The sequence below is a fragment of the Blennius ocellaris genome (genome assembly GCF_963422515.1).
Source record: "Blennius ocellaris genome assembly, chromosome: 1".
NCBI classification, from domain to species: Eukaryota; Metazoa; Chordata; class Actinopteri; order Blenniiformes; family Blenniidae; genus Blennius; species Blennius ocellaris.
The window spans coordinates 22370910-22391735 of record NC_137650.1 but is presented as its reverse complement, the minus strand read 5'-3'; the positions used below and the strand labels follow the sequence as shown (position 1 = coordinate 22391735).

Below are 20826 nucleotides of genomic sequence, written 5' to 3'. Positions count from 1 at the left end.
AGCTCAGCATTCACCTACCCCCTCATTTTGGTTTTACTATTTAACTATCTATTGACGCCAATTTCTCACCAGCTTATGTTTGACTGCTGCTTGAAGCTTCGCAGGTACTGTGTGGTTGTTTTTTATTTTTTTTGTAGCTTTCTTTTACTGAAAACAGCTGTCTGCTGCAGCTGGGAACCAGTGTGAGTTTCGAGTAAACAAGAAACCGGGATGAAGTGTTTTGTGCAGATCAGTTTTGCTGTTGGTTTCTCGAGACGTTCAAAATGTTGTCTTATTGTGAAGTTCTATAATATTGTGCAAGTTCCCTGCTGTACAACGTTACTTGGTAAGAATCTACAATTCCTCTGTGTGGGTGAGCATCACAGCCCATACATGAGCCACGTCAAACTGTGGAATGTGGGGGGAAAACAACGCTGCTCTTGTTTGTGTGTAGTTTTCACCAGAAGACAGAAGGTTGATCAGTCCGTCGAGATTCTCAGACTGGAACGAGCACGACTCTCGCACAATCGCACGTCGAGAGTGAAACTTTGAAACGAACTCAAAATTCAATGCTGGACTTTTTTGTATATTCACATTGAAAAACCTTTTGTCCTGTTTTGGTGATTTGTGATAGAGGCAATACATGATCCAGGCATAATTTACATTTTCTTTACATACAGCTCACTCCTATCATAGCTGTAAACTTGCATAATAACTTTCAATGTGTCTGCTATGCGTTTATTTTTACAAAGGTATTTAGTTTGCAATATTTGCATTTCGATAAAATACCTTTTTATTTACTCTTTTGATCTCAACTTTGTTGCCATTAGTGCAAGAAAGGAACGAAGCAAAATAAGCCGAACGAGGGCGACGTGTAGTTAATTACACAACTTCTAATATTCAAAAGGCTCACCGTGACTATTCTGCAAAACTTTCACACGCACAATATGGACAAACCGTGAAGGAATACCTCGGGAGACTCCTGTGTGGCGTTTTCGTCGTGGTCTGAGATCTGCCTGCGTGTAATGAAAGCCTGCTCCACATCCCGATTGTTGTTTTGGCTTTGCTGAACCTCCAAATTACCATTCCTGTTTATTTTTTTTTTTGGGGGGGGGGACACAGAAACACACACAAGCTCTCACCTATTTGAAATACACCAACAAAGAAGAAACGCGAGTTTTGCTGGAGGGACTGGATGTGTCTTACTCTGCGGTGGGACGCTGCCACTGCGTGGTTCGGTGTTCGTGGTTGACGAAGTAGATCCTCCCCAGGTTGTCCTGCCGCTCCTCCCAGCCAGGGGGCAGAGGAGGCAGCAGCTGGCTTTGTCTGGGACCCGACATGTCCTGAGACTCCAGGAGCTCCCACCCAGGCTGCAAAACATAAAACACAGAGAGGCTGACACCCCAGGGAGGCCCTTTGGAGGGGAGAACATATCTTAACAGAAGACATATAACAGCAAACATCTGAGAACGGACGAGACGATGAGCAAAGAATTCACAAAGTATCATAAGAATGACGGTCGAAGTGAAAGACTCCCGGCCCCCGAGCTTTGCGTTTGGACCTGGAATTAAGACGTCAAATGACGCACTGAAGTTCATACCTGGATCTTCAATGTGATTATTGTCATCATGACAGAATAAAGCCTCACATTAATGAGCGTGAATGAATGTGTTTACTTTGGTTTTTAATAAATAACCAACTCTATTCAACAAACGATCTACTTACCGTAATTGTTCATTGCATTTAAATTTAAAAAAAATATATATTTAAATACACTGACCGTAGTTACAATGATCTCTGTCCTCAGACAGATTACACACGATCATCACAGTACTGTCTGTGACCCGCGGCGAGAAAGAAAACAATAAAACTGTGCATGACTGCACCATGAAATGCATTCAGTTCTTCAGCTAATCAGGAGAGCGAAAGATTTCTCACTAACAACTTACAACTATTACTATTGAATTGAAGTATGAGAAAACCTCTCTGAAGCATGTTTTTCCACGGACATCGATTTGTTCTGTAACAAACTTCTTAACCTCTGCCGGCGATGTGTATTCACGGGAGGGATTTTCTACTCATCTTGATTAAACGAATGATTAAACCAATGTCTCTCTTTTTTTTTTTAAGCTAATCATTTGTGGGTTATCTCATACACCGCGGATCAAGGACACTGAAAATTGTCTGATTAGTTTGCAGGCCGTCTTTGCCGATAGCTTTAGTTTTTTGTTTTTTTTCTCCCTGCCGGTGTTTACGAGTGTTGGATGATATGTTTACTACCTCGCGATCCTAAACCCAACAAGCAGCGATTGCCGATCCATTCGTGCGGCTGTGTGAGCCGGGAGCTCAGCAGCTGTCTGACACTATTTGAAAGAGGCCGTGCTGATGGCGGATGAATAACACCTCCCGTGTACAGACACCAAAACTGAACAGGTGGGGGGGGAAAAGACAATGTGTGTTAAATAGTCTAACTCTGTCAGAGACTGTTTACATAAACACATTAATTAAAAAAAAAAGTATTTTGTTTCTTTTCTGGTGCTTAAATATGAAACGGCCTTCAAAGTTGTAGAATAAATTAATAAAACAAAAAATGTCAATCGGCAACTGTGGTTTTAAGGTCAATAGAAGATCCAAATAAACTCTGTTGACTGATGCAGTAAAAGGTTATTTTGATGTCTTTATGTCAGCTTTCACACAGAGGTTCAGTGATTAAAACAAGGTGATGGAGGATCTGGCTCGGTGCTGACTTACGTCCATGTCCTCGGGCTGATCGGCCATCTCCTCCTCCGAACCAGAGTTCTTTGGCAGGTAGGTCATCTTGAGACGGAGATGACCTTTGACTCTGGACTTGTGGCTGCGTGACAATCAATAAACCGTGTAAATGAATGGAGGATGCGGAGGGAAGGGGGGAAAAAAAAGGAATATGACCAAACGAAACAAAAAAAGATGAAATGCAAAACAGATTACATAAAACCATGCCAACCTTCGTGGGTGAAGCAGAAAATCCTTGAATGTATATGGCCTTTCTGTGTTAGGATTTTCTGTCTGAGAAAACAACAACGACAACAAAGAATAAAAAACCCCACAGTGAAAATGTTTAATTCTTCACACTTTGACAGCTGAATGAATACATGCGCTGCCTGTCGCTGGCATCGTAAACACAGTGAATCATTTAAAATACCTTTGCATGTGGCGGCCGGTGACCCCCGCACAATGGGGGGGGGGGATAATTTGTGGGTGTTGTATTTACGATAAAACAAAAGCGGGATTGTAACATAAACACGACCGACTGTGTTTCCAAAACTAATCACAGCGATGTGGAACAGACGGTAGAATGAGGGCGAGCGTGTTTATGTTTACACGGTGACATGGGTGAGATTGAGGTCGAGAGCTGGGACGGTAAAAATGCTCGGCAAAAAAAAAAAAACGAATCGGGCCACGTGAAGCCGAGCCGGTCGTAAAGGCGCCGGCACACGGTCGTACGCGTTGTGCAGCGACGGGGAACTCACTGGTATCTGATTCAAGGGGACGTCCACCTGTCCGAGGAAGTCATCACGCGTCTGATGAAAGAGCGAGAAAGAGAAAGAGTCACACAGAAATCAGCATCATGAGATTATGATCGCCTCCTCAAAACAGTAACATATAAATTATGAATAATAACAATAATAATAATAATACAGGGTTGGCTCAGGCATGTTTGGCCTTTAGAGCCCACAATTAAACTTCAGAAACCGTGAGCCCTTAAACAAAGTTTAAATAAGAATCTCTCCAGTCTTTTTTTATTAAAACATGTAATCCTATATACATGCTTAAATGGATCCAAATTAACATAAACTAGCTGTTTATAAATGTCCGACTTGGTGAAACCCATTAATAAAAATCAATTTAGGGCTGTTTGGTCATTTTTCAGTGGAAAAATAATAGAACTGACTCAGAACGTTTCCACAATATTCCTTTTTAACCAAATCCCAGACGTTGGGGTTATTCTACTTATCTCTTTTAAAAGAGACATTTTATTTCACCGCCTTCTTCTTTTAATATTTGAAATCCTCTGCCATGCAGTATGAAGAACCACCACCCATTCTGTGAAGGTGGAGAACCTCTCAAATCTTTGTCTGCCAATTTTATCTCTCCACAAGTATTTCATGCAGCAAAATCAACTTTAGGCCTTCTAAACAGAAAATGTAATGAGATTTTCAAAGGTTTAATCGACGCTGTTGCAGAGGAAACTCAGAAATATTTCTATGGGTTGCAGATGAAGAGAACTCCCACAATTACAAGACAAGACATTTGACATGATACATGAATGTGACTATACTTTAACGACAATAACTGGCACAGAGCATGAGATAGATGAAGAGTTATCCACTATATCCAACATAAAGATCTTTGAAGTGAAACTAACCCAGATCATATTAAACCTCGCCTTCATAGTTTACCAGCATTTAAAACAACTGTCATTCAAAATGTGTAGAAATAGCCAGCATCTACAGCCTTGACTTATTATTGATTATGACAACATTTCCCATCATTTTTCTGAATATAAAAAGGACTTGCGTCGTCGCCTTTTCTAAAATGTGAGTGTCTCCAATCTACCGGTGCGTCTAATCAGAGAATTGTTGAGTTCATTGTTTTGTCAGTTATTCATCTCACTCGGGGGGGATTCACTTGCTGTAGCAGCTCACGGGTCAAGAAATATATAAGGACGAGATTAGAGTATAGAAAGAGTTTACTAAGAAAGGATTGACTGTCAGAATGATTCACATATTAATCACCTCTTCATGTTATGTGCGAATACGTTATGCAGCTCCATCCGGAGCTCCAGTGCTCCTGTAGTATGACGTCACTCATGAGGTCCCATCCTCTCAAAATACTACAATAAATCTGATCAATCTGATCTTACTAAATATAAGATTTTATGACTTATCTTTTTTTTTTTTTTTTTTAATTTCCATGACATAAACTGAAATTAAAAAGAAAACTAAATTTCACGTTCAGGCTGCATAACCCCATCTTATATCTGGTATTGAAAACTCAAAGCATACACACTGTATCCCATAAAAGAAGCACCAACAGTTAATAATTGAATGAGATTACGCTTTAAGACTTTCTTTTTTCCTGGTTCCTTTCTTTAATGGAGATAAAGCAGATGATAATACCTCTTTGTCTGAACAGAAAAAAACTGCACCGTCACCCTCTTTTGAGAGCCAGTCGACTCCATCTGCACCGTTTGGTGTAGAAAGCAGAGAGGAGCGTGTTTCTCAGCCTCCTCCTGGACAGCGGTTTAGGACTATTGAAACCATTTGCCAGATGAAGCATCTCAACACTCGGCAGATTCGCTCGCCTGCCTTTTGTTCCGGTGGTTTAGTCGGGGGAAGCAGCGGGCTTGAGGGACGAACAACGTCGCGCAGCGGGGAGTCGGCTTTGGGACCAAATTAACACCCGCAGCAGGTCAAACTGTATGTCGGCGGTACAGAGTGTTTACGTGAACAAATATAGACAGAGGCCGCCCGCGTCCTGCCCCTTGCACTTGTAATAGAGCAGCCGGGGAACATCAGGCAAGTTGAATGTCTTTGTGTACGTCGGCAGTGTTTCTTTACACTGAACAGATCCTTTTTTTTCAGCTTCGACAGGAATAAACCAAATAGACGTATTTATTTACGCATTCCGTTTATTAACCCTAAAACATATGACGGTACAGAGTTACTGTTCCATGGTGAATATTTTTTTATGAAAAATACTAGATATGCATCATTAGGTGTCAAAAACCATGTTTAAAATTCACAGCTCACAGGATATTGATGAACTCAGTTTGTAAATCGTTACCTGTTGTTTACATATGACCCCATTAAAAAGCCACTGGCTGGAGACCAACTGGATAGTAGACGTGAGTTATGGTGAAAAATAAGGCAAACGAAAACTTTTTATAATGTATGTAAAATCTCCCAGAGGAGTTGGATTTTTGACGAAACTTGATTCTTCCAACTTCATTGTCCTCAAATTACATCTACATTCTCACCGTCACACAGTGTGGAACACATTTTACACATTTGTTTTTCGCAGTGAATGTGGCGACCATGCTGCGCATTTTGAAACTGGCGCAGGCGACGTTTATTCAGAAACTCCCAATCTCAGAGCTCCAGATTTTCTCGTCAAATTCTCATCATCTCACAGCTTGTGAACATATCTACTGACAGACCCACATCAGCTACAGCTCCAATATATTTGTATTTACACTTCACATGTTACAGGTGAGGAACTAATTCCAGATTATCATCGTTTTGATCTATTTGTCTTTATCTTTTATTGACTTGTCGTTCAGTTATCTATAGATTTGTGTCAAACTGTTGTCAAAAAATTTTTTATTTTAATATCTTTACATGAAACTGCTACTTCTCTTTTTTCTATGAAGTGTTGATGACTTGATGTTATACATTAGTCCTCGTAAATAACATTATCAGCAGTCATCATACCGCGGGGTCTTTAATGGAGGCTGTGCTTCCCTTTGTGACATTTCATACAGAACTTTTCAGCTGGATTATATGACGGTCCACAAATTGATCCATTGGCCAAACAATGACTCGGCTGTCACAGCTGCAAACACAAATTAAACATTAACTAATATTATCTCCTTTTGCGACTTACATAGTCTACATGCGCAGACAGACAGACAAGGAAGTGAAGCGAACAGTTTTTTCCAAGAAAGCCGCCAGCGTGATCTTTGACAAAAGCAATACACGTAAGTGAACATGTGACCGGGGCCGTCCCAAGAAAAGATAACGACGGACAAATGTGCATTCAGATCCTTCCCGGAGGTTCATGTGACACTAAATGCACCTCGGTTTAGTGTGTGGCATTAAGCGGTGCTGACCGCATACTGTACGGCTACAGACACATGTTTGGGCATCCGCAGAGCGAGAGCGCGGCGTGAAATCCATCTTCGGTCTGCAACGACAAACTACTTTTGACAGGTGGACCGCAGCCTGTGAAAAATAAACTTCTGAGGAGATCCTGGGCTAATGTTGTCGGAGCGGGCGAACGCGCCGTGTGGCGATGGCCCCTTCCTGAACAAAAAAGAAAAAGTCTTGTGTTTTATTGCAGGGGAGCTGCTTTTGCCAGCCGCATCACGGTGAATGGACTGTGCTCATGGAGAATAGATACACGTATGACGTGTGTTTTTATCTCAGAGAAGAGGGGTAAAAAAAGGGCTCTTGCTTGCCGTCATCCAGTCTTTAAACCTTTCGGACTGTCTGTGAATTCAGTGAGATGTTGAGCCTGTGTGGAGGAGGGACACTGGGCTGGGAGGAAAGAGCGTGTTACCAATGTCTGGAAGAATCGGAAGGACTTTGAACTTGAATAAAGGAATGCTGCGATACGCCCACGCATTAAAAAAACGCACAGAACTCAGATTCCTTGAAGGTAATTGGAAATACGAAGAGTTAGTTTTTCAAATTTCTGCTCCTATTAATGAATGTTTGGTCGAGTCACTCATGTACCCATGACCGCTCAAAATGATGCTTCCTCTTTTAACCTTCTTCACCTCGCTTGTGTAATATGGTCAAACCTGGCTGTTCATTAACTGGAGGGATGACACACGTGGGACTCTGACTGCACCGCGGATAAGAAGCAACATGACCGACACCTTCACCTCACTCGTCCAGAAGCTTTTTTTTTTCCATCTGCTGCTGTGTTATAAGGACAAAAGGTCAAATTGTGGCTGAAGAAATTTAAATTCAAAGCAAATATCAGGACACCAAATGCACCAGCTTCTTGTGTTCTATATTCAATCTGACATTTTTTTAATCAATCAATCAACATCATGGCTGTTTTGGGGTCGTTGTTTTTTTTTCTTATCAGCTTGTTTTGAAACATTTTAAATACTGCATACTGTACCCCTGGAGGCCTTGTTAAGATTAATATTACTACAGTTGTGTGACCCAACCACATAAATGTACAGCATACATATGCTGTACATTTTTTTTTCTTATTCCAAACAAGCAGTAAGCTCATACACTGACTTTAACAGTGATTATTTGGCGCTTTGGAATTGTTCCTACTCATTCCTTACATATATTTCCTTGTAATTTGCATTATTCATGTCCACCTGGGGTTGTTGGTGCGAATCTGTATCGACCACTCAGCCCCAAGCTTCTGTCAAGACTGGGAAAATACCAATATAAAAAATCTGCACCATGAAAATAAAAGAGTGGAAATGTTTTTTTTTTTTAAAGCATTATGTGTCAGTATATTAATTACGCCTGTTGGACTGTTTGTACACATCACATGATTCTGTGTAATGCTGCTGTAAAAGGAAGAAAATGTGTCAAGTACAAAGATCTTTCAGCCACAAATAGCTTTGAAAAATTTCCATTTCCGTCGTTGAACAATTAGGACACTTGTTTTTCATTACTATCTCTTGCGTTTCCTCATCACTTCAGATAAGACCCGAGTTCTGAATTGGTGTCACATGAGTGTGAGTCACTCCGCCAAAGCAAAGGTGTGCAGTTGCTTATCTCTATGAAGATGTTTGATGTGAATATGACACCCAAGTGCAAAATAACAACAGACCTATTCAAGAGATTCTTTCACTGGTTGTCAGAGGAAAAGTGAAAAAAAAAAATATTTTTTTAAATTCAGACTTGCAAGGAGCAAATTATTATTATTATTCCCCCCCCCCCCCCCCCCCCCAAGTAAGAGACAGGCTAATTACTTGAAGAGAGTGTCTTACTTGACAACCTGCTAAATGCAAAGGGGACGACTGACACTTGATACTTCACAAACACTGCCTGGCAGGGGGAACCACAGGGAAGGTAACACACGACCCGTTTACTGGGAAAGGCACACTGCTTCTGACACACGCACACGCACACGCACACACACACACACACACACACACACACACACACACACACACACACACACACACACACACACACACACACACACACACACACACACACACACACACACACACACAAACGGCTGGCATGACAGCGCTGCTCTCGTATCACACTGTTAAATTTGAATCCACGGGACTGAGCAGTGCTACAGTCCACCAGACTATCTGGAGTCAGGGGGAAATATTTCAGAGGCACTTTATTTATATCAGCAAGGGGCACCGCTTTTCCCACCACTAAAATTAGCCTGGGTAAATACTTAAGTCGATTACTCATAGCGCTAACAGAATAATAAAAATGGGGAACTGTTTTAAAGTCAAGTTCATGTACCAACAAACAGATACACACACTGAAAGGCGGCTTTTTCGTCCTATTCGGGCATTTAAATTTTTTTAATTTTTTTTACAAAATAATATTGAAGTGAATTTATTGTAATGTAACCTCTGAAAGTTTGTCCACATTGGGCCTGTTAATTCCAAGACTTAGCTGCAGCGATCTTCTCAGTTACCGAATGTGACTCCGTGCTGCGGGGAGTCTAATGGCCGACTCCGAGTACACAGAGTTTTAAGGATTTGATTTGTAGCAGCACAGGAGGACAGGAGACTTTTCACGGCGTGAGCACAGCATAGACGGTTCAATTTTACAATAAGAGTAAGTTTCGAGTCGTTTGTAGCATTATCTGTGAAAGTTTCAAAAGCTAAATTTGATTTAATTGTGTAGCAAAGCCGGTGTCGGTGGTTCAGTTGGGGAAACGCAAAGTGGAATGTACTTGAACCAGTTCGACAACATTACAAGGCAAGTCCACTGTGTTCAAAGGGCCCTCATAAGTCAGGTTGCGTGGGGTGGAAAAATATGTCATTTGAAGCATTTTAGATCACTCGTCTTTAAAGCACAATGTGAAGTTCCACACTTGTCATTTGGTTCCCGTCGATCACTGACAACAGGCGAGGTTAGCGCAGAGCTAAGCAACTTTCGCACTCACCTTAGTGTTTTTAAAAGGGGTCCTTGGTGAATTATTCCCTTTGTGACTCGAGTTAACGTCAGCGGCGGAGCTTGACGGTTTAGCTGGGCAACGAGGTGACAGATGGATGTGGACATGTGGGGACAAAGGGCTGCCGAGTTTCGGGTTTGAAACGTGACATGAAATTCCAGTGTTGGCATAGGGCACCTCAAGCGAAAAGCTCCTCTGGATTGCCCGGTGACAATTGTTTTCCTCGGGCCTCTCTTGGCCCTTTCCGGGCGAGCACACCTTGTGGTTCGTCTCCGACGAAAACAAACAAGCCGAGGTACTGCGGTACAGTTTTTTGTGAGGGTCATGTTCACCCTTGGGGTGCGTGGCCGGCTGCTGGGCATCGGTCGTAGACCCTTTCCCCGATGGGATTGGTCTCTGGTGGGCAAAGTGCAGTAGCACTTGGCTAGAGTGACGACTTGATCTGTCCAGAGTGGACGACAGTTCCGTTGCTTTACTCCTCTCCTCCATTTGGCATTTTGGTTCGTCCTGTAAAGGAATATTAAATTGCACCATGTGTTTCATGTCCCTGAACTCGGCTGAGCAGCTCCCCTTCGGAGGACGGTGGCCACTCGCTGCCGCGGCGGTGGACCCTTTGCACGCCGCCTCCTCGTCGTCTTGCGAGTACTCACTGGCAGGTGTCTGAAGAGGCGACTGATTTGACCCCTTTTCTGGTGGGAGGGCAGGCAGAGCCACTGGACTGACTGGGGAAGCGGGTGGGGTGCTGCAGGGGCTCTTTGGAAATATAACCAAGGAGGAGCACCTCCTCAGTGGCAACTTGGACTTGGCGCTGAACTGACCTCTCTCCTGGGTGGTCCTGTGCTTTTCTGGGGCTTCTGGCTCAAAGATGCTGCTGCTGCTACAGTATCCAGCGTCGCTGGCCATGCTGCTGCTGCACAAGCCGCCGTCGGAGCCCGTACCTGCTCCTCCTTCGCTCGCCCCCGAGTCTCCATCCTCTACGCTGCCATCCACGTCTCCGCCGGGCTTTCCGCAGGGTTGCAGTGAGATCTGCACAACGCTCTTCCTGTTACATCCGCCGGCGCGAACCCGTGGTATGAATACTGACGAGTAGCGACTGTTACCATAGTCCGGTGACAGAGGAGTCACCTTCAAGTGGAAAGAACTGTGCGCCAGGCTCTCGGCGGGGCTGCGAGCTGACACTCCGACTCCACTCTCCTCACCATGGCTGCCGAGGCTTTCTGACAGGGGGTCCGTGTGGCTTCTCCTTGACGCAAAGTGCAAGCGGAGCCGCCGTGCCATTCGTTTAACTCTCTAATCCCTGCAGCGCCGCGGAGAGCTGCATGATCAAACTTGCTGGCAAGGAAAAAAAGGCGAGCAAAGCAACTGCTCCGAAGCACCCTCTGTGATCACAATCATTAGTGGCTGTACATCGCCAAAATAGCTCTGGTGACAAGCTACATTCCTCCCCAGGCTGATCTCAGCTTTTAGTCAGGAGGAGGTCAGTGGTTCCGTTTGGAGACATGACCCAAACACACGACCTTTTGAAACAAGAGGAAAGCCTTTTCTTAGTTCCTTCAAGGATATCCTCATACAAAAATAATAATAATAATAATAATAACTTCACATGAGAGATCCACTGCCAATCTGATTTTCAATTTAGCTTTGTGCAAGTTGACCAAGATTCAGATGGATTGGTATTGAACAAATCCCATCTTCTTGAGCCACGACACTCCCGTTTCACCTTTCAGGAAAACAACAACAACAACAACAACAACAACAAAAAACGCCACAGCAGTCATCCAGGCTGCATCGCAGAGTGAAGCTCGGGTAAACCGTTACATCTGCTTGGGGCCTCTCACTCAAGACTCTACTTCCTGCTGCAGCCTCGCTTCTAATGTTTCTGCTGCTCGGTTCTCCCACAAATATCTTTACCCACTGCTATTGAATTACAGGAAAACACTAAAATGACTTTCAACATAAATCTGTCAGACCGAGATCAAAATCCCTAAGCACATTAAAAAAAAAAAAAAAAAAAAATACTCTGCCATGAACCAGAAGTGAATTTAAACTGCAAAAATTGCGAAATTTTTCATGCAAAAGACAAAATAAAGCTGTAAAAATCAGTCATACAAGGCATATTCCGCAGAGCGATTTGTGACACATTATCCGCTCGACTGACAGAAAAGTCAGGGCGATAAGCAATAGAAGAAGTGCGGTAGCTGCAGTGACATGACACCAGTTATTCGACACCTCTTGTAACCATCGCTTCGCCTCCGATTTCCTCTACATGCCCGCTGACGGTCCTGTTTATTAATGGCGGCCTATTGTGAGCCCTACTGGCCTATTTCAGGGAATTACTTGGTCAGTCAGTTTTTTTTTTTGTAGATTACTTAAAAGTGGCACCGCCAGGATTAAAGTCATGATTCACCAGAGGAGACAGAGCAACTCATCGCCCTATTTGTTTGTTTTTTTCAAACCGACGTGGTAAATTGCCAGGAAACCCCATGATTGGCTATTAATCGCGCCTTCCGAGCCAAAAGCGGGTTCAATTGATGCGGGCTAGCGCTGCATAAGCCATTAGATCAGACCGGTGACGCACGCGCGGCACGTATATTGCCAAGTCAGGCAGCGAGATGTAATATGCCAAAAATAAAAGCCGAGCCCGCCTGTTATAACGTATTGGAGCGTCACGGTCAGGGGAAACACTGAAGGGCAGTCTATATTTAATAAACTCTTCAGACAACACATCACCGCAGGTGTTGTCAATACAAACTGGGTCAGTGGGATGCGGTCGTGGTCGGACTCGTGGTAAGACGAGGTGGCTCCGTCAATCAACGCCTGCGGTGAGCTCAGCTAACGAGTCGCGAAAGCGGATTTTGTTCCTCTTTTGGTGATGAGTTCACAAACCGTAGAGGCGAAACAACTGAGCTGTGCTGATCCCACTGGGGGGGGGGAAGAACCTCTGAAATGGTACAATTGAGTATATTTAATCAGTATAACGTAATAATTTGTTATTCTTTTTTCTTTTAAACACTTCTTACAAGTTAAGGAAAATGTACCATGGTAAGTGTTCTCGTCTTTAACGTATCAATATTGTACTTCTCCCTCGTTAACACAAATATTTGCACTTTGTGCCACTTATTCCACCTTAAAAAACTAATTCAATTATATATTGATTGATTAGAATTTTCTGTGTACAATCGCACTACTTCCAAACATGATTACTGATTTTAATGGATGAGCGATGACAAACTCTGTTGACTATTAGGTTCGTTTTGTTCATCTGTATATTTTTCCCATGGCAGACTAAAGAAATTTTTATTTGAATCAACAAGGTAAAATAAAAAGGGTGAAGCAAATTCATAGCAACATGTTCATCTTATGTGTTGCCTGGTAAATGAGGAATGTTGCAAGTTGTCAGAAACAGCTAGTAGAAAAGTATAATAATAATAAACTTAACATGAAACTCAATGTGTATATCTAAATGATTCCATGATACAAGAGCAGAATAGATCCAAAAAGCGTTGCCCGTTCTCGTACACATACATGCCGCCTGGTAAAAGCATAAATTCACAAAACAGAACACTAAATTCTTTGTCATTTGATTAGATTTAGTCCAAGAAAACACCAATATCCGTCTCTCGAAATGCACTAAACACTATTGTTTGCTCGTTCACTAGCTGGTTGTTTCTAAGTAGTTTCTGCCGTTTCGCTCACTGCAAATTAAGAAGTCGCAACAGAAGCTCATTGTTAAAGTCTTAAAAAAAAAAACCCGCAAATGTGCATTTCCCCCCCCCCACATTCCTGTGTTTGTGTTGAGCTTCCTTCAGGCATTAGCTTCCTTAAGAATCCGTGCAGGTTGTTGCTGAACAGCTTTTATCTGTGGTTTCTCTGTTTTTTTCCCACATGAATTCATTGTGGCAATTAATTCGAGGGGGGTGGTGGTGGGGGGGGGTAACCATAGCAACATGTGCATGCTGTGGATGTCATGTGCATGCCCCCTATTCATGCCGTCTTTGGGAGCTCAAGGGGGCCTGACGACACACAAAAACGGACTGGGTCTAGTATGGGATTATTTTTTTTCTTCAGGAAACAGTTTTCTCATTTAGATATTTGTGTTTCTAATTGCTGATTTAACTTTTTTTTTTTTTTTGCACTGATGTCGGAGATTTTTTGGAGGAAAATAAAATTCAGTTCAATGCACTCAGCGTTGATCTAGATTTTCTGTATTTTCTTCATGGAAAAAAAACGATTCATGTTGTGAAGGTACTAAATACTGAAGAGACGTTTCATGTACGACAACATGCGACGGGATGATTCCTCTCATTATGTCACTGTGTGAGAGGTCAAACTCTGCACTGCACGACTAATAATAGTAAGAGTAAATAGTCTTCCACGGTCTTCCTCTGGGGAGCAACAGTTATCCACTGAGCGTATCTTGGTAGGGAGCAACAGTCGGGCTCGGCTTCGTTCGGAGACTCGGCTGGCAGCAGAACGAAAAGAAACAAGTTTCCTTGTTTTCTCCTCCCCAGCACCCAGTGTGTCAAGACACACACACACACACACACACCAAAATTCTACCTGAAACTTGCCAAGGCAGACTTGAGTTGGTCACACCCAGCTATTTTTTTTTTTTTTCCTCATGTGACTGAAGAGTGACGTAGAAATTCATTCCAGAAACAATCAACTGCACTACTAAAATGAACAGTTTATCTCACCGTGATTCATGTGTCATTGTGGCTTTGTTTCTTTTTTTGGATTCATGGTGAAACAACGAAGTGTTTTTAATGACTCCGAGTCAGATGTTGCGCAACAAGTCGAACGGCAACAACAGTTTCATGTAGAAACTCCCCCAAACGATTTAAACGTGACCGACAACGGGATTACAAACACAACAGCAAGGAGGCAGGAGCAAAAACAGTTGCACGTAGTTCTGTGGTAAACTACAATATTTGTGAACAACTGAGGGTAACTCTATCCACTATAAGACACGTGGTTGTGCTCTGACTTGTCGTTTTGTTGATTTGTGTTATAACTAAGCAGAAGTGACCTGTAGGACAGGTTAATGGAGCAGTGAGATATTCCCCCTGAAGACAACTAACATTTAAATGCTGAAAACACAACAGGGTGGGGAGGAAAAAGCTGAAATAAAAAAAGATATATATATATATATTCTTTTTTGCTATACAACCACCATAATTACAATTAAAGTAAACTCAAAAGCTACCTTCAAATAATAAATTATATTCATATGTTTTTCCCATTAATTGATATATTTGCCCAACTTCATGCTCTGATGTGGCTGCACCTGGTCAATTTCACAGGTTTTAAGCTAATTGATTCCACCGTGTTTATATTACATTAGTCAATTAATAAATCTCAGTCTCAGGACCCCCAGTCTGGAAACTGTCAAAACTGCTGCATTGTTGTGATTTTCACTAAATTAATCATTCAGTTCAAGAGATTTGTTTTCCTAACCCCCCCCTCCTCATCCACCTCCAGATGTATCCTGCTGCAAGAAATGATATGACTTGTTTTGACCTCCTGCACATGCAAGTGACATGTTGCCCTTAACAACGCCAGATTTGCCCCATATTTACTGCCCGGTGTAATAAGGTAGTCGAGTTTTCCAACAATATCTCACATGTCGTGGCAAAATAAGGGCCACTGTATCTGACAAACCAAAGTTGACTGCCTCGAGGCTGGACGAGACCCTCATCGACAGAAAAGATACATTTACAGTACACATTTGGCGTTCACGGCTCGAGATGAGCAACGTTTCCACGTATAATATTTGTGCGCAGCTCATTTTATTGAGGCGAGTCTTCAGGGAATACTACAGATGTCAAACTCGAGGCATAAGATCTGTTACAACCATCAATTAAGCATTGTCCCATTGCAACAAGGAAGCTTTTAAGATCGATTTCCAATACGCGAGTCATTATCAAATATGTTTCTAACCAGTCGCCACATCACATCGTTATATCTGGAGCTCATGATCACAGTTCACATAACAAAACCACCACCTGCTTCACCAGCAGTCAGCTGCTCACTTTCAGAGAACACTTGTGTGAACCTCTGTGCGAAAACACAGATATTGAAAACATACTTTTTTTTTTTTAAGTTAGGATTTATATTCAATGCACGACAACTGCTACAATTTTGCAAAACAATTTTCAAATATTCTGTGTGTGTCTGAATTATTGCGAGAACGCGGAGGTGAGGAACAAAAGTCAACAGCTAAAATTGCACTTGAGCAAAGACTGGTGATGGTTCTAATCTAGAAGGTGGCACTTTTTTTTTTTTTTTTTTAAATGCTTAGGATCTAAAATGATAAAGAACACAATATAAACTGTGTGAAATATTTTAGTTTGTGTAACAAATCTATAGATCAAAAACTGCTTTTCCCATATTTTTATGTAAATCGTTACAATGCACCTGTATATTTCTCCACTACTGCTTTAATAACAAGTCCATATAAACTGAAGAGATACTATAATAGGAAAAACAAAAAAACGGAATAAAGGCAATTTGCAGTCAAAGTGCCCAGCACAAACATTAAAAGCCAACCCGATTAAGAAATCATTTTAAAAACTGAACTCAGTGACTTACCAGCCGGTTCTCATCAAACACCTCAAACAGCAGTCGGTGCTTCTGCGGGTCAACCTGGAACATGATGCAGAGCTGCTTTAAAAGCTGGTGAAAGCACAGCTAAGACGACCAAAGGTCAACGAAGCCGGCGTGATTGATTTTAGCTTGTCCTGACGACAGTTTATTGCTTTTAGAAGAACCTAGTTTCCTCAAGCTAAATGTCGCGAGCACAACGAGGTTCTGTGAATTCAATTGACGTTCCACCTACCCTGAAAAAGAATTCTTCGTTCCATTTTGGATCCAGAGTCTGCAGAAACAACAAGACGGAAAAAAGAAATGTTTGAAAAAAATAACAACAAAAAAACCCCCACACAGACCAGGTCCACAAACAAAGCAAATCCATCTTTTCCAGTTATTCACCTTTTTCTTTGTTTTGGTCTGAAGACTTGTGAGCTCTCCATTGATGGGGTCGTAGAGCGACAGTCTGGTGTATGGGTCACTGCAGGGAAAAGCAGTTTCGCTCTGAGATCCGGGTTTACAGACACCCACCCGCAAAGTTTCAGAATTCAGTAAATACTCTGTGAACACTATGTTTAAACACTTTTATGTCGGGTTTGTCGCCGTCTCGCCTTCACTTCTAGCCCATTTCAGTCAATGTTTGACCGGCCGACAATCTACAACTGGCTGTAACGGCAGTTTGAAAACACATTTGCAGGCGCAACATTGTCATATTCACATTTTATTGTCCAGTCAAACCAGAGAGGCGCTTTTTGTTGAGAGGTGTATATAGCAAAAAGGTGCTGCATTAGAGAGGCAATAATTCTGTTATTTAGCAACAATTACTGCTAAGGTTGACATAATGAAATGAAATATCACAGATAACCCTCCATAAACAGTTTATTACATTTGACAGATTAAAGTGGAGTTTTAATATTGAACTTTAGAAAAAATAATTTTTTTTTTAAGAAATTGTTTTAAAAAGGATGTTAATAAAGTTGTATTAGTAGAATTTTTTTTGAGGGGTCAGTTTTAGTAAAAGGTTTTGTCAGACTATTGATTAGAGAAACATTTGATCGCGTGAGAGTGATGCAATTGAGTAACTTACTAGTGTGTTATTAATGCGTCATGTGATTTGAGTGAACCTGGAGTTTGTCCGCCATACCTCGCCCCGAGAATATCTTTTTTTGCCAGCCCAATTCCACCGATGACTTTCACCTTTAGAATCCTGGAGTCATCCTGAAACAACGAAAGACCAATCTTAAAAATAAACTCGTGACAGATAGAGAGAGAGGGAAAAAAAAGGAAAATTAGGAGAAAGGTCAGAATAGGATCTTGGTGTTGTGATGACAATAAAGAGAGGACTATTGCTGCTTTTACTGAACATTAACACAACGAGATTAATGACATGAATAGTTTAGACCATGTGAAGCAATGCTTAAGAGGATGAATATCAGCCAACAAAAGACTGCCAAGTACAGAAAATTATGTCACTTCATCGTAATGCACCAAGAAATCCAGGAAATCAGCAGTGTTATCTAGCAATCTAGGGTTTTCACACAATATTGTAATATTACACTGAAAACTGAAGCGGCTGACACAATTAAAGAGTAATAATAATGTGGTAACCCAGCACCAGATTGAATAAAATCAACTGTTTGAGATTAGTGACATTCTGACAAACTGCACTGATGCAAGAGAGTGACCGCAAGATACATGTATTTTATAAGAAAATATGACACTCATTTGAACTATACTGAAAATATATATATTACACAGCTATGTAATACATAAGGATGATGAATGCCAGAATGTTGAACTTAATATGAAACAATACTAATGACAGCTGGAAAAATAAAACAAAAAAGACACACACACACACACACGCACACAAATGGGTAACATATTAAGCCCACGTTTATACAAAACAAATAGGCCAAGAATGAATCTGCTGTCATGATGGTTGGACTTCTCTTACAAAAAAATGTGCTGTGGGTTTGTGCATTAATAGATATTGATGCCAAAGAAACGCCATTGTCGTCTGATCAGCCAAGTATCAAATCATCCATCAATACATTAGAATCAGAGCATGATGGATTAACATTTTCTTTTTTTTAATCTTGTGAGTACATGTGAACAAAGACTGAGTCATTGTCTTTATCACAAATATCAATGAATAAATAGATCTTGTGTTTTTTTTACATTGTAGGAGTCTGTTATGTTACACACAGGACAACATACTGTAACAGACGTAACAAAATTCATTCAACTTATAATTCATCATGCAATCATTAAAGGATTTCATTTGTTTGTTTGTTCAAACAGAACAACAAAATACCAACAAGATGTTAGAACACTTATTTAAGCTCATAAACCTCATAGTGATACGATAAAAATAAAAATAAAAATAATAATTTTAATAATAATAAAAAAAACATTATTCAAGCCATAAAATATCAAGTATCTGGTTAATATGTGACAAAATGCATGGCTGGAGTGTTCACCTCCCATTGTAAGGTCAAGTCTTGACTCACACCAGATGGTGATATTTCCTTCCCACACATCCTGATGCTTTTCCACATTGTAAGATAAGATAAGCCATTGTTATCAGGTGTTTAGATCCATTAGTAACAAATAAAACAGTATTGGCACAGTGTTTTAAAAGCCCGAAACTGCTCCAACTGTTACACTGATTTATTACTTTCTATTAATCAGTTTTCATTATCCACACACACAAAAAAAGTGAACAAATAAGAAATGCTTTTCTGGCTTCAGTCAGAAAAATAATGACCCTTTTGCTTACACACCTGACGGCGGTATCACTTGAATAAAACCTGTTACATTCCCAAAGATTTGGCATCAACATTTGTCAACAATAAAACGTGTACTTGCGCAAAAAAAATTTTTTTTAATAAAGTCTTGATTTATTTGTTTATTTCATAATTAGTTGTCATTCAGGGTTACTAAATGGGGAGGAAAATATTCGCAGAGCAGAACCGAGCCGCAGGCTGTTCACGCGCGTTTTGTTTTTATTTTTATTTTTTTATTATGATTGCCCTTTCGCGCGCGCACGTCGCGGTGCAATCAGTGCGCGGGTGACGTAACACCCCTCGACTCCGAGCGCCGTTTCCCATCACAGCCCCGCATTTTACTGTCCATCTGCTGGAAATGTCGCAATCAGTCACGCCGTGTCGGGGAAGGCCGTTGAGGCGGCCGCCAGGCCTCCTACATCCCGGAGGTTTTTTTTTTTAACTGTTTATTAGGGGAAGAGTTTGATAGATATCAGTGGGGAAGAGCAGAGAGGCAGTAACGAGCCTCCTGCTGATTTCCTGCTAAGAAAATAAATAAATAAAAAGTACCGCCAATGAGGGTGTGTTTTTTTCCCCACCGTTTGGTTTATATGTTGAGTAACATGTTTGTCTGGCTCAGGGGGAACTGAACTCCAGCTGGGCGGCAAAACTACTCGACTCCCCCCCCTGTTTAACTTCTGGTTGAACTCGTTAGCTTCAGCTGGCTAACGACGCGAGCGCCGCGCGAGCAGCTGGTTGACAAACGTCCCAAGTTTTACCTCGTCTGTTTGAAGTCCGCGGATCTGCGGGGAAAGTGCAGCCATACTATCCTCGCCCTTCTTCTTCTTCTTCCACTTCGTCCTCCCAGAGAGCGACAACGAACAAACGGCCAGAAGGCGCGGATGGTGATGAAGAAGAAAAAAGAAGACAGTCGTCCGCCCACACGAGGCGCAGCTGGTTGTTTTTTTTTTACTCCTCTTCGATCCCTTCCGTGTGTTTACCCTGCCTGGTACCGTGAACCTGACCGAGTGGCTGCCTGCCTGTGACACCGTCGTCCCTCCCAGTTGTATCCATCCTCCTCCTCCTCCTCCTCCTCCTCCTGCTTCCTCCTCCTGTTCCTCCCCTTCTCTTGTAGCCGGAGGAAAACCCAGAAGGAAGCCACTAAAGACGACTTCTGCATTCCCCTGCATAGTCGACGAAGCAGCTGTCAACAACAACACTCATACTCCAACTCCAAAAAAACTGCCCCTACCCTTTAAATGACCACCAACGTCCTTTGTAGTCTTGGACCAGATGATACCAGTAAAACTAAACAAAATATGTTAAACACAACTAAAAACAATGCTAAAAAAAAAGGAATTTGAAAAAGTACAGTATATACTGAGCACTTCCTACCTCGTTCTTATGCATATATGGGCACCGAATCGCCAGAAAATGCAAATAATAATTATGAGTTAACCAAAAATAAATGTGTAAATACAACCTCTTGACTTAACCCGTCCTGGTCTGTATAAACCCAACATTATGCACAATCCTTATTGTCTTTATTGGCAATATGAATAGTGGTTGCAGATTGCTTTCATTCATATTACATATTACATAT

The 20826-nt window shown here is 41.7% G+C and overlaps 1 protein-coding gene across 3 annotated transcripts in view; it reads right to left on the bottom strand.

The window, feature by feature from the left end:
• nedd4a (NEDD4 E3 ubiquitin protein ligase a) overlaps window positions 1-20238 on the bottom strand; it is a gene marked incomplete at its 5' end in the record, with an annotated part of 31001 nt that extends 10763 nt beyond the window's left edge. The window contains 10 exons of one of the 3 annotated variants that reach the window (XM_080497836.1): window positions 950-1067; window positions 1186-1349; window positions 2731-2833; window positions 2963-3024; window positions 3489-3539; window positions 16459-16512; window positions 16706-16744; window positions 16858-16936; window positions 17543-17673; window positions 20003-20238. In XM_080497836.1, the coding sequence (XP_080353962.1) occupies window positions 950-1067; window positions 1186-1349; window positions 2731-2833; window positions 2963-3024; window positions 3489-3539; window positions 16459-16512; window positions 16706-16744; window positions 16858-16936; window positions 17543-17673; window positions 20003-20047 (846 nt within the window). Of the gene's footprint in view, window positions 1-949; window positions 1068-1185; window positions 1350-2730; window positions 2834-2962; window positions 3025-3488; window positions 3540-9858; window positions 11146-16458; window positions 16513-16705; window positions 16745-16857; window positions 16937-17542; window positions 17674-20002 lie in introns of those variants that run through there. The other 2 variants (XM_080497837.1, XM_080497835.1) reach the window with 2 other exon arrangements.
• Between the last annotated feature and the right edge of the window lie 588 nt (window positions 20239-20826).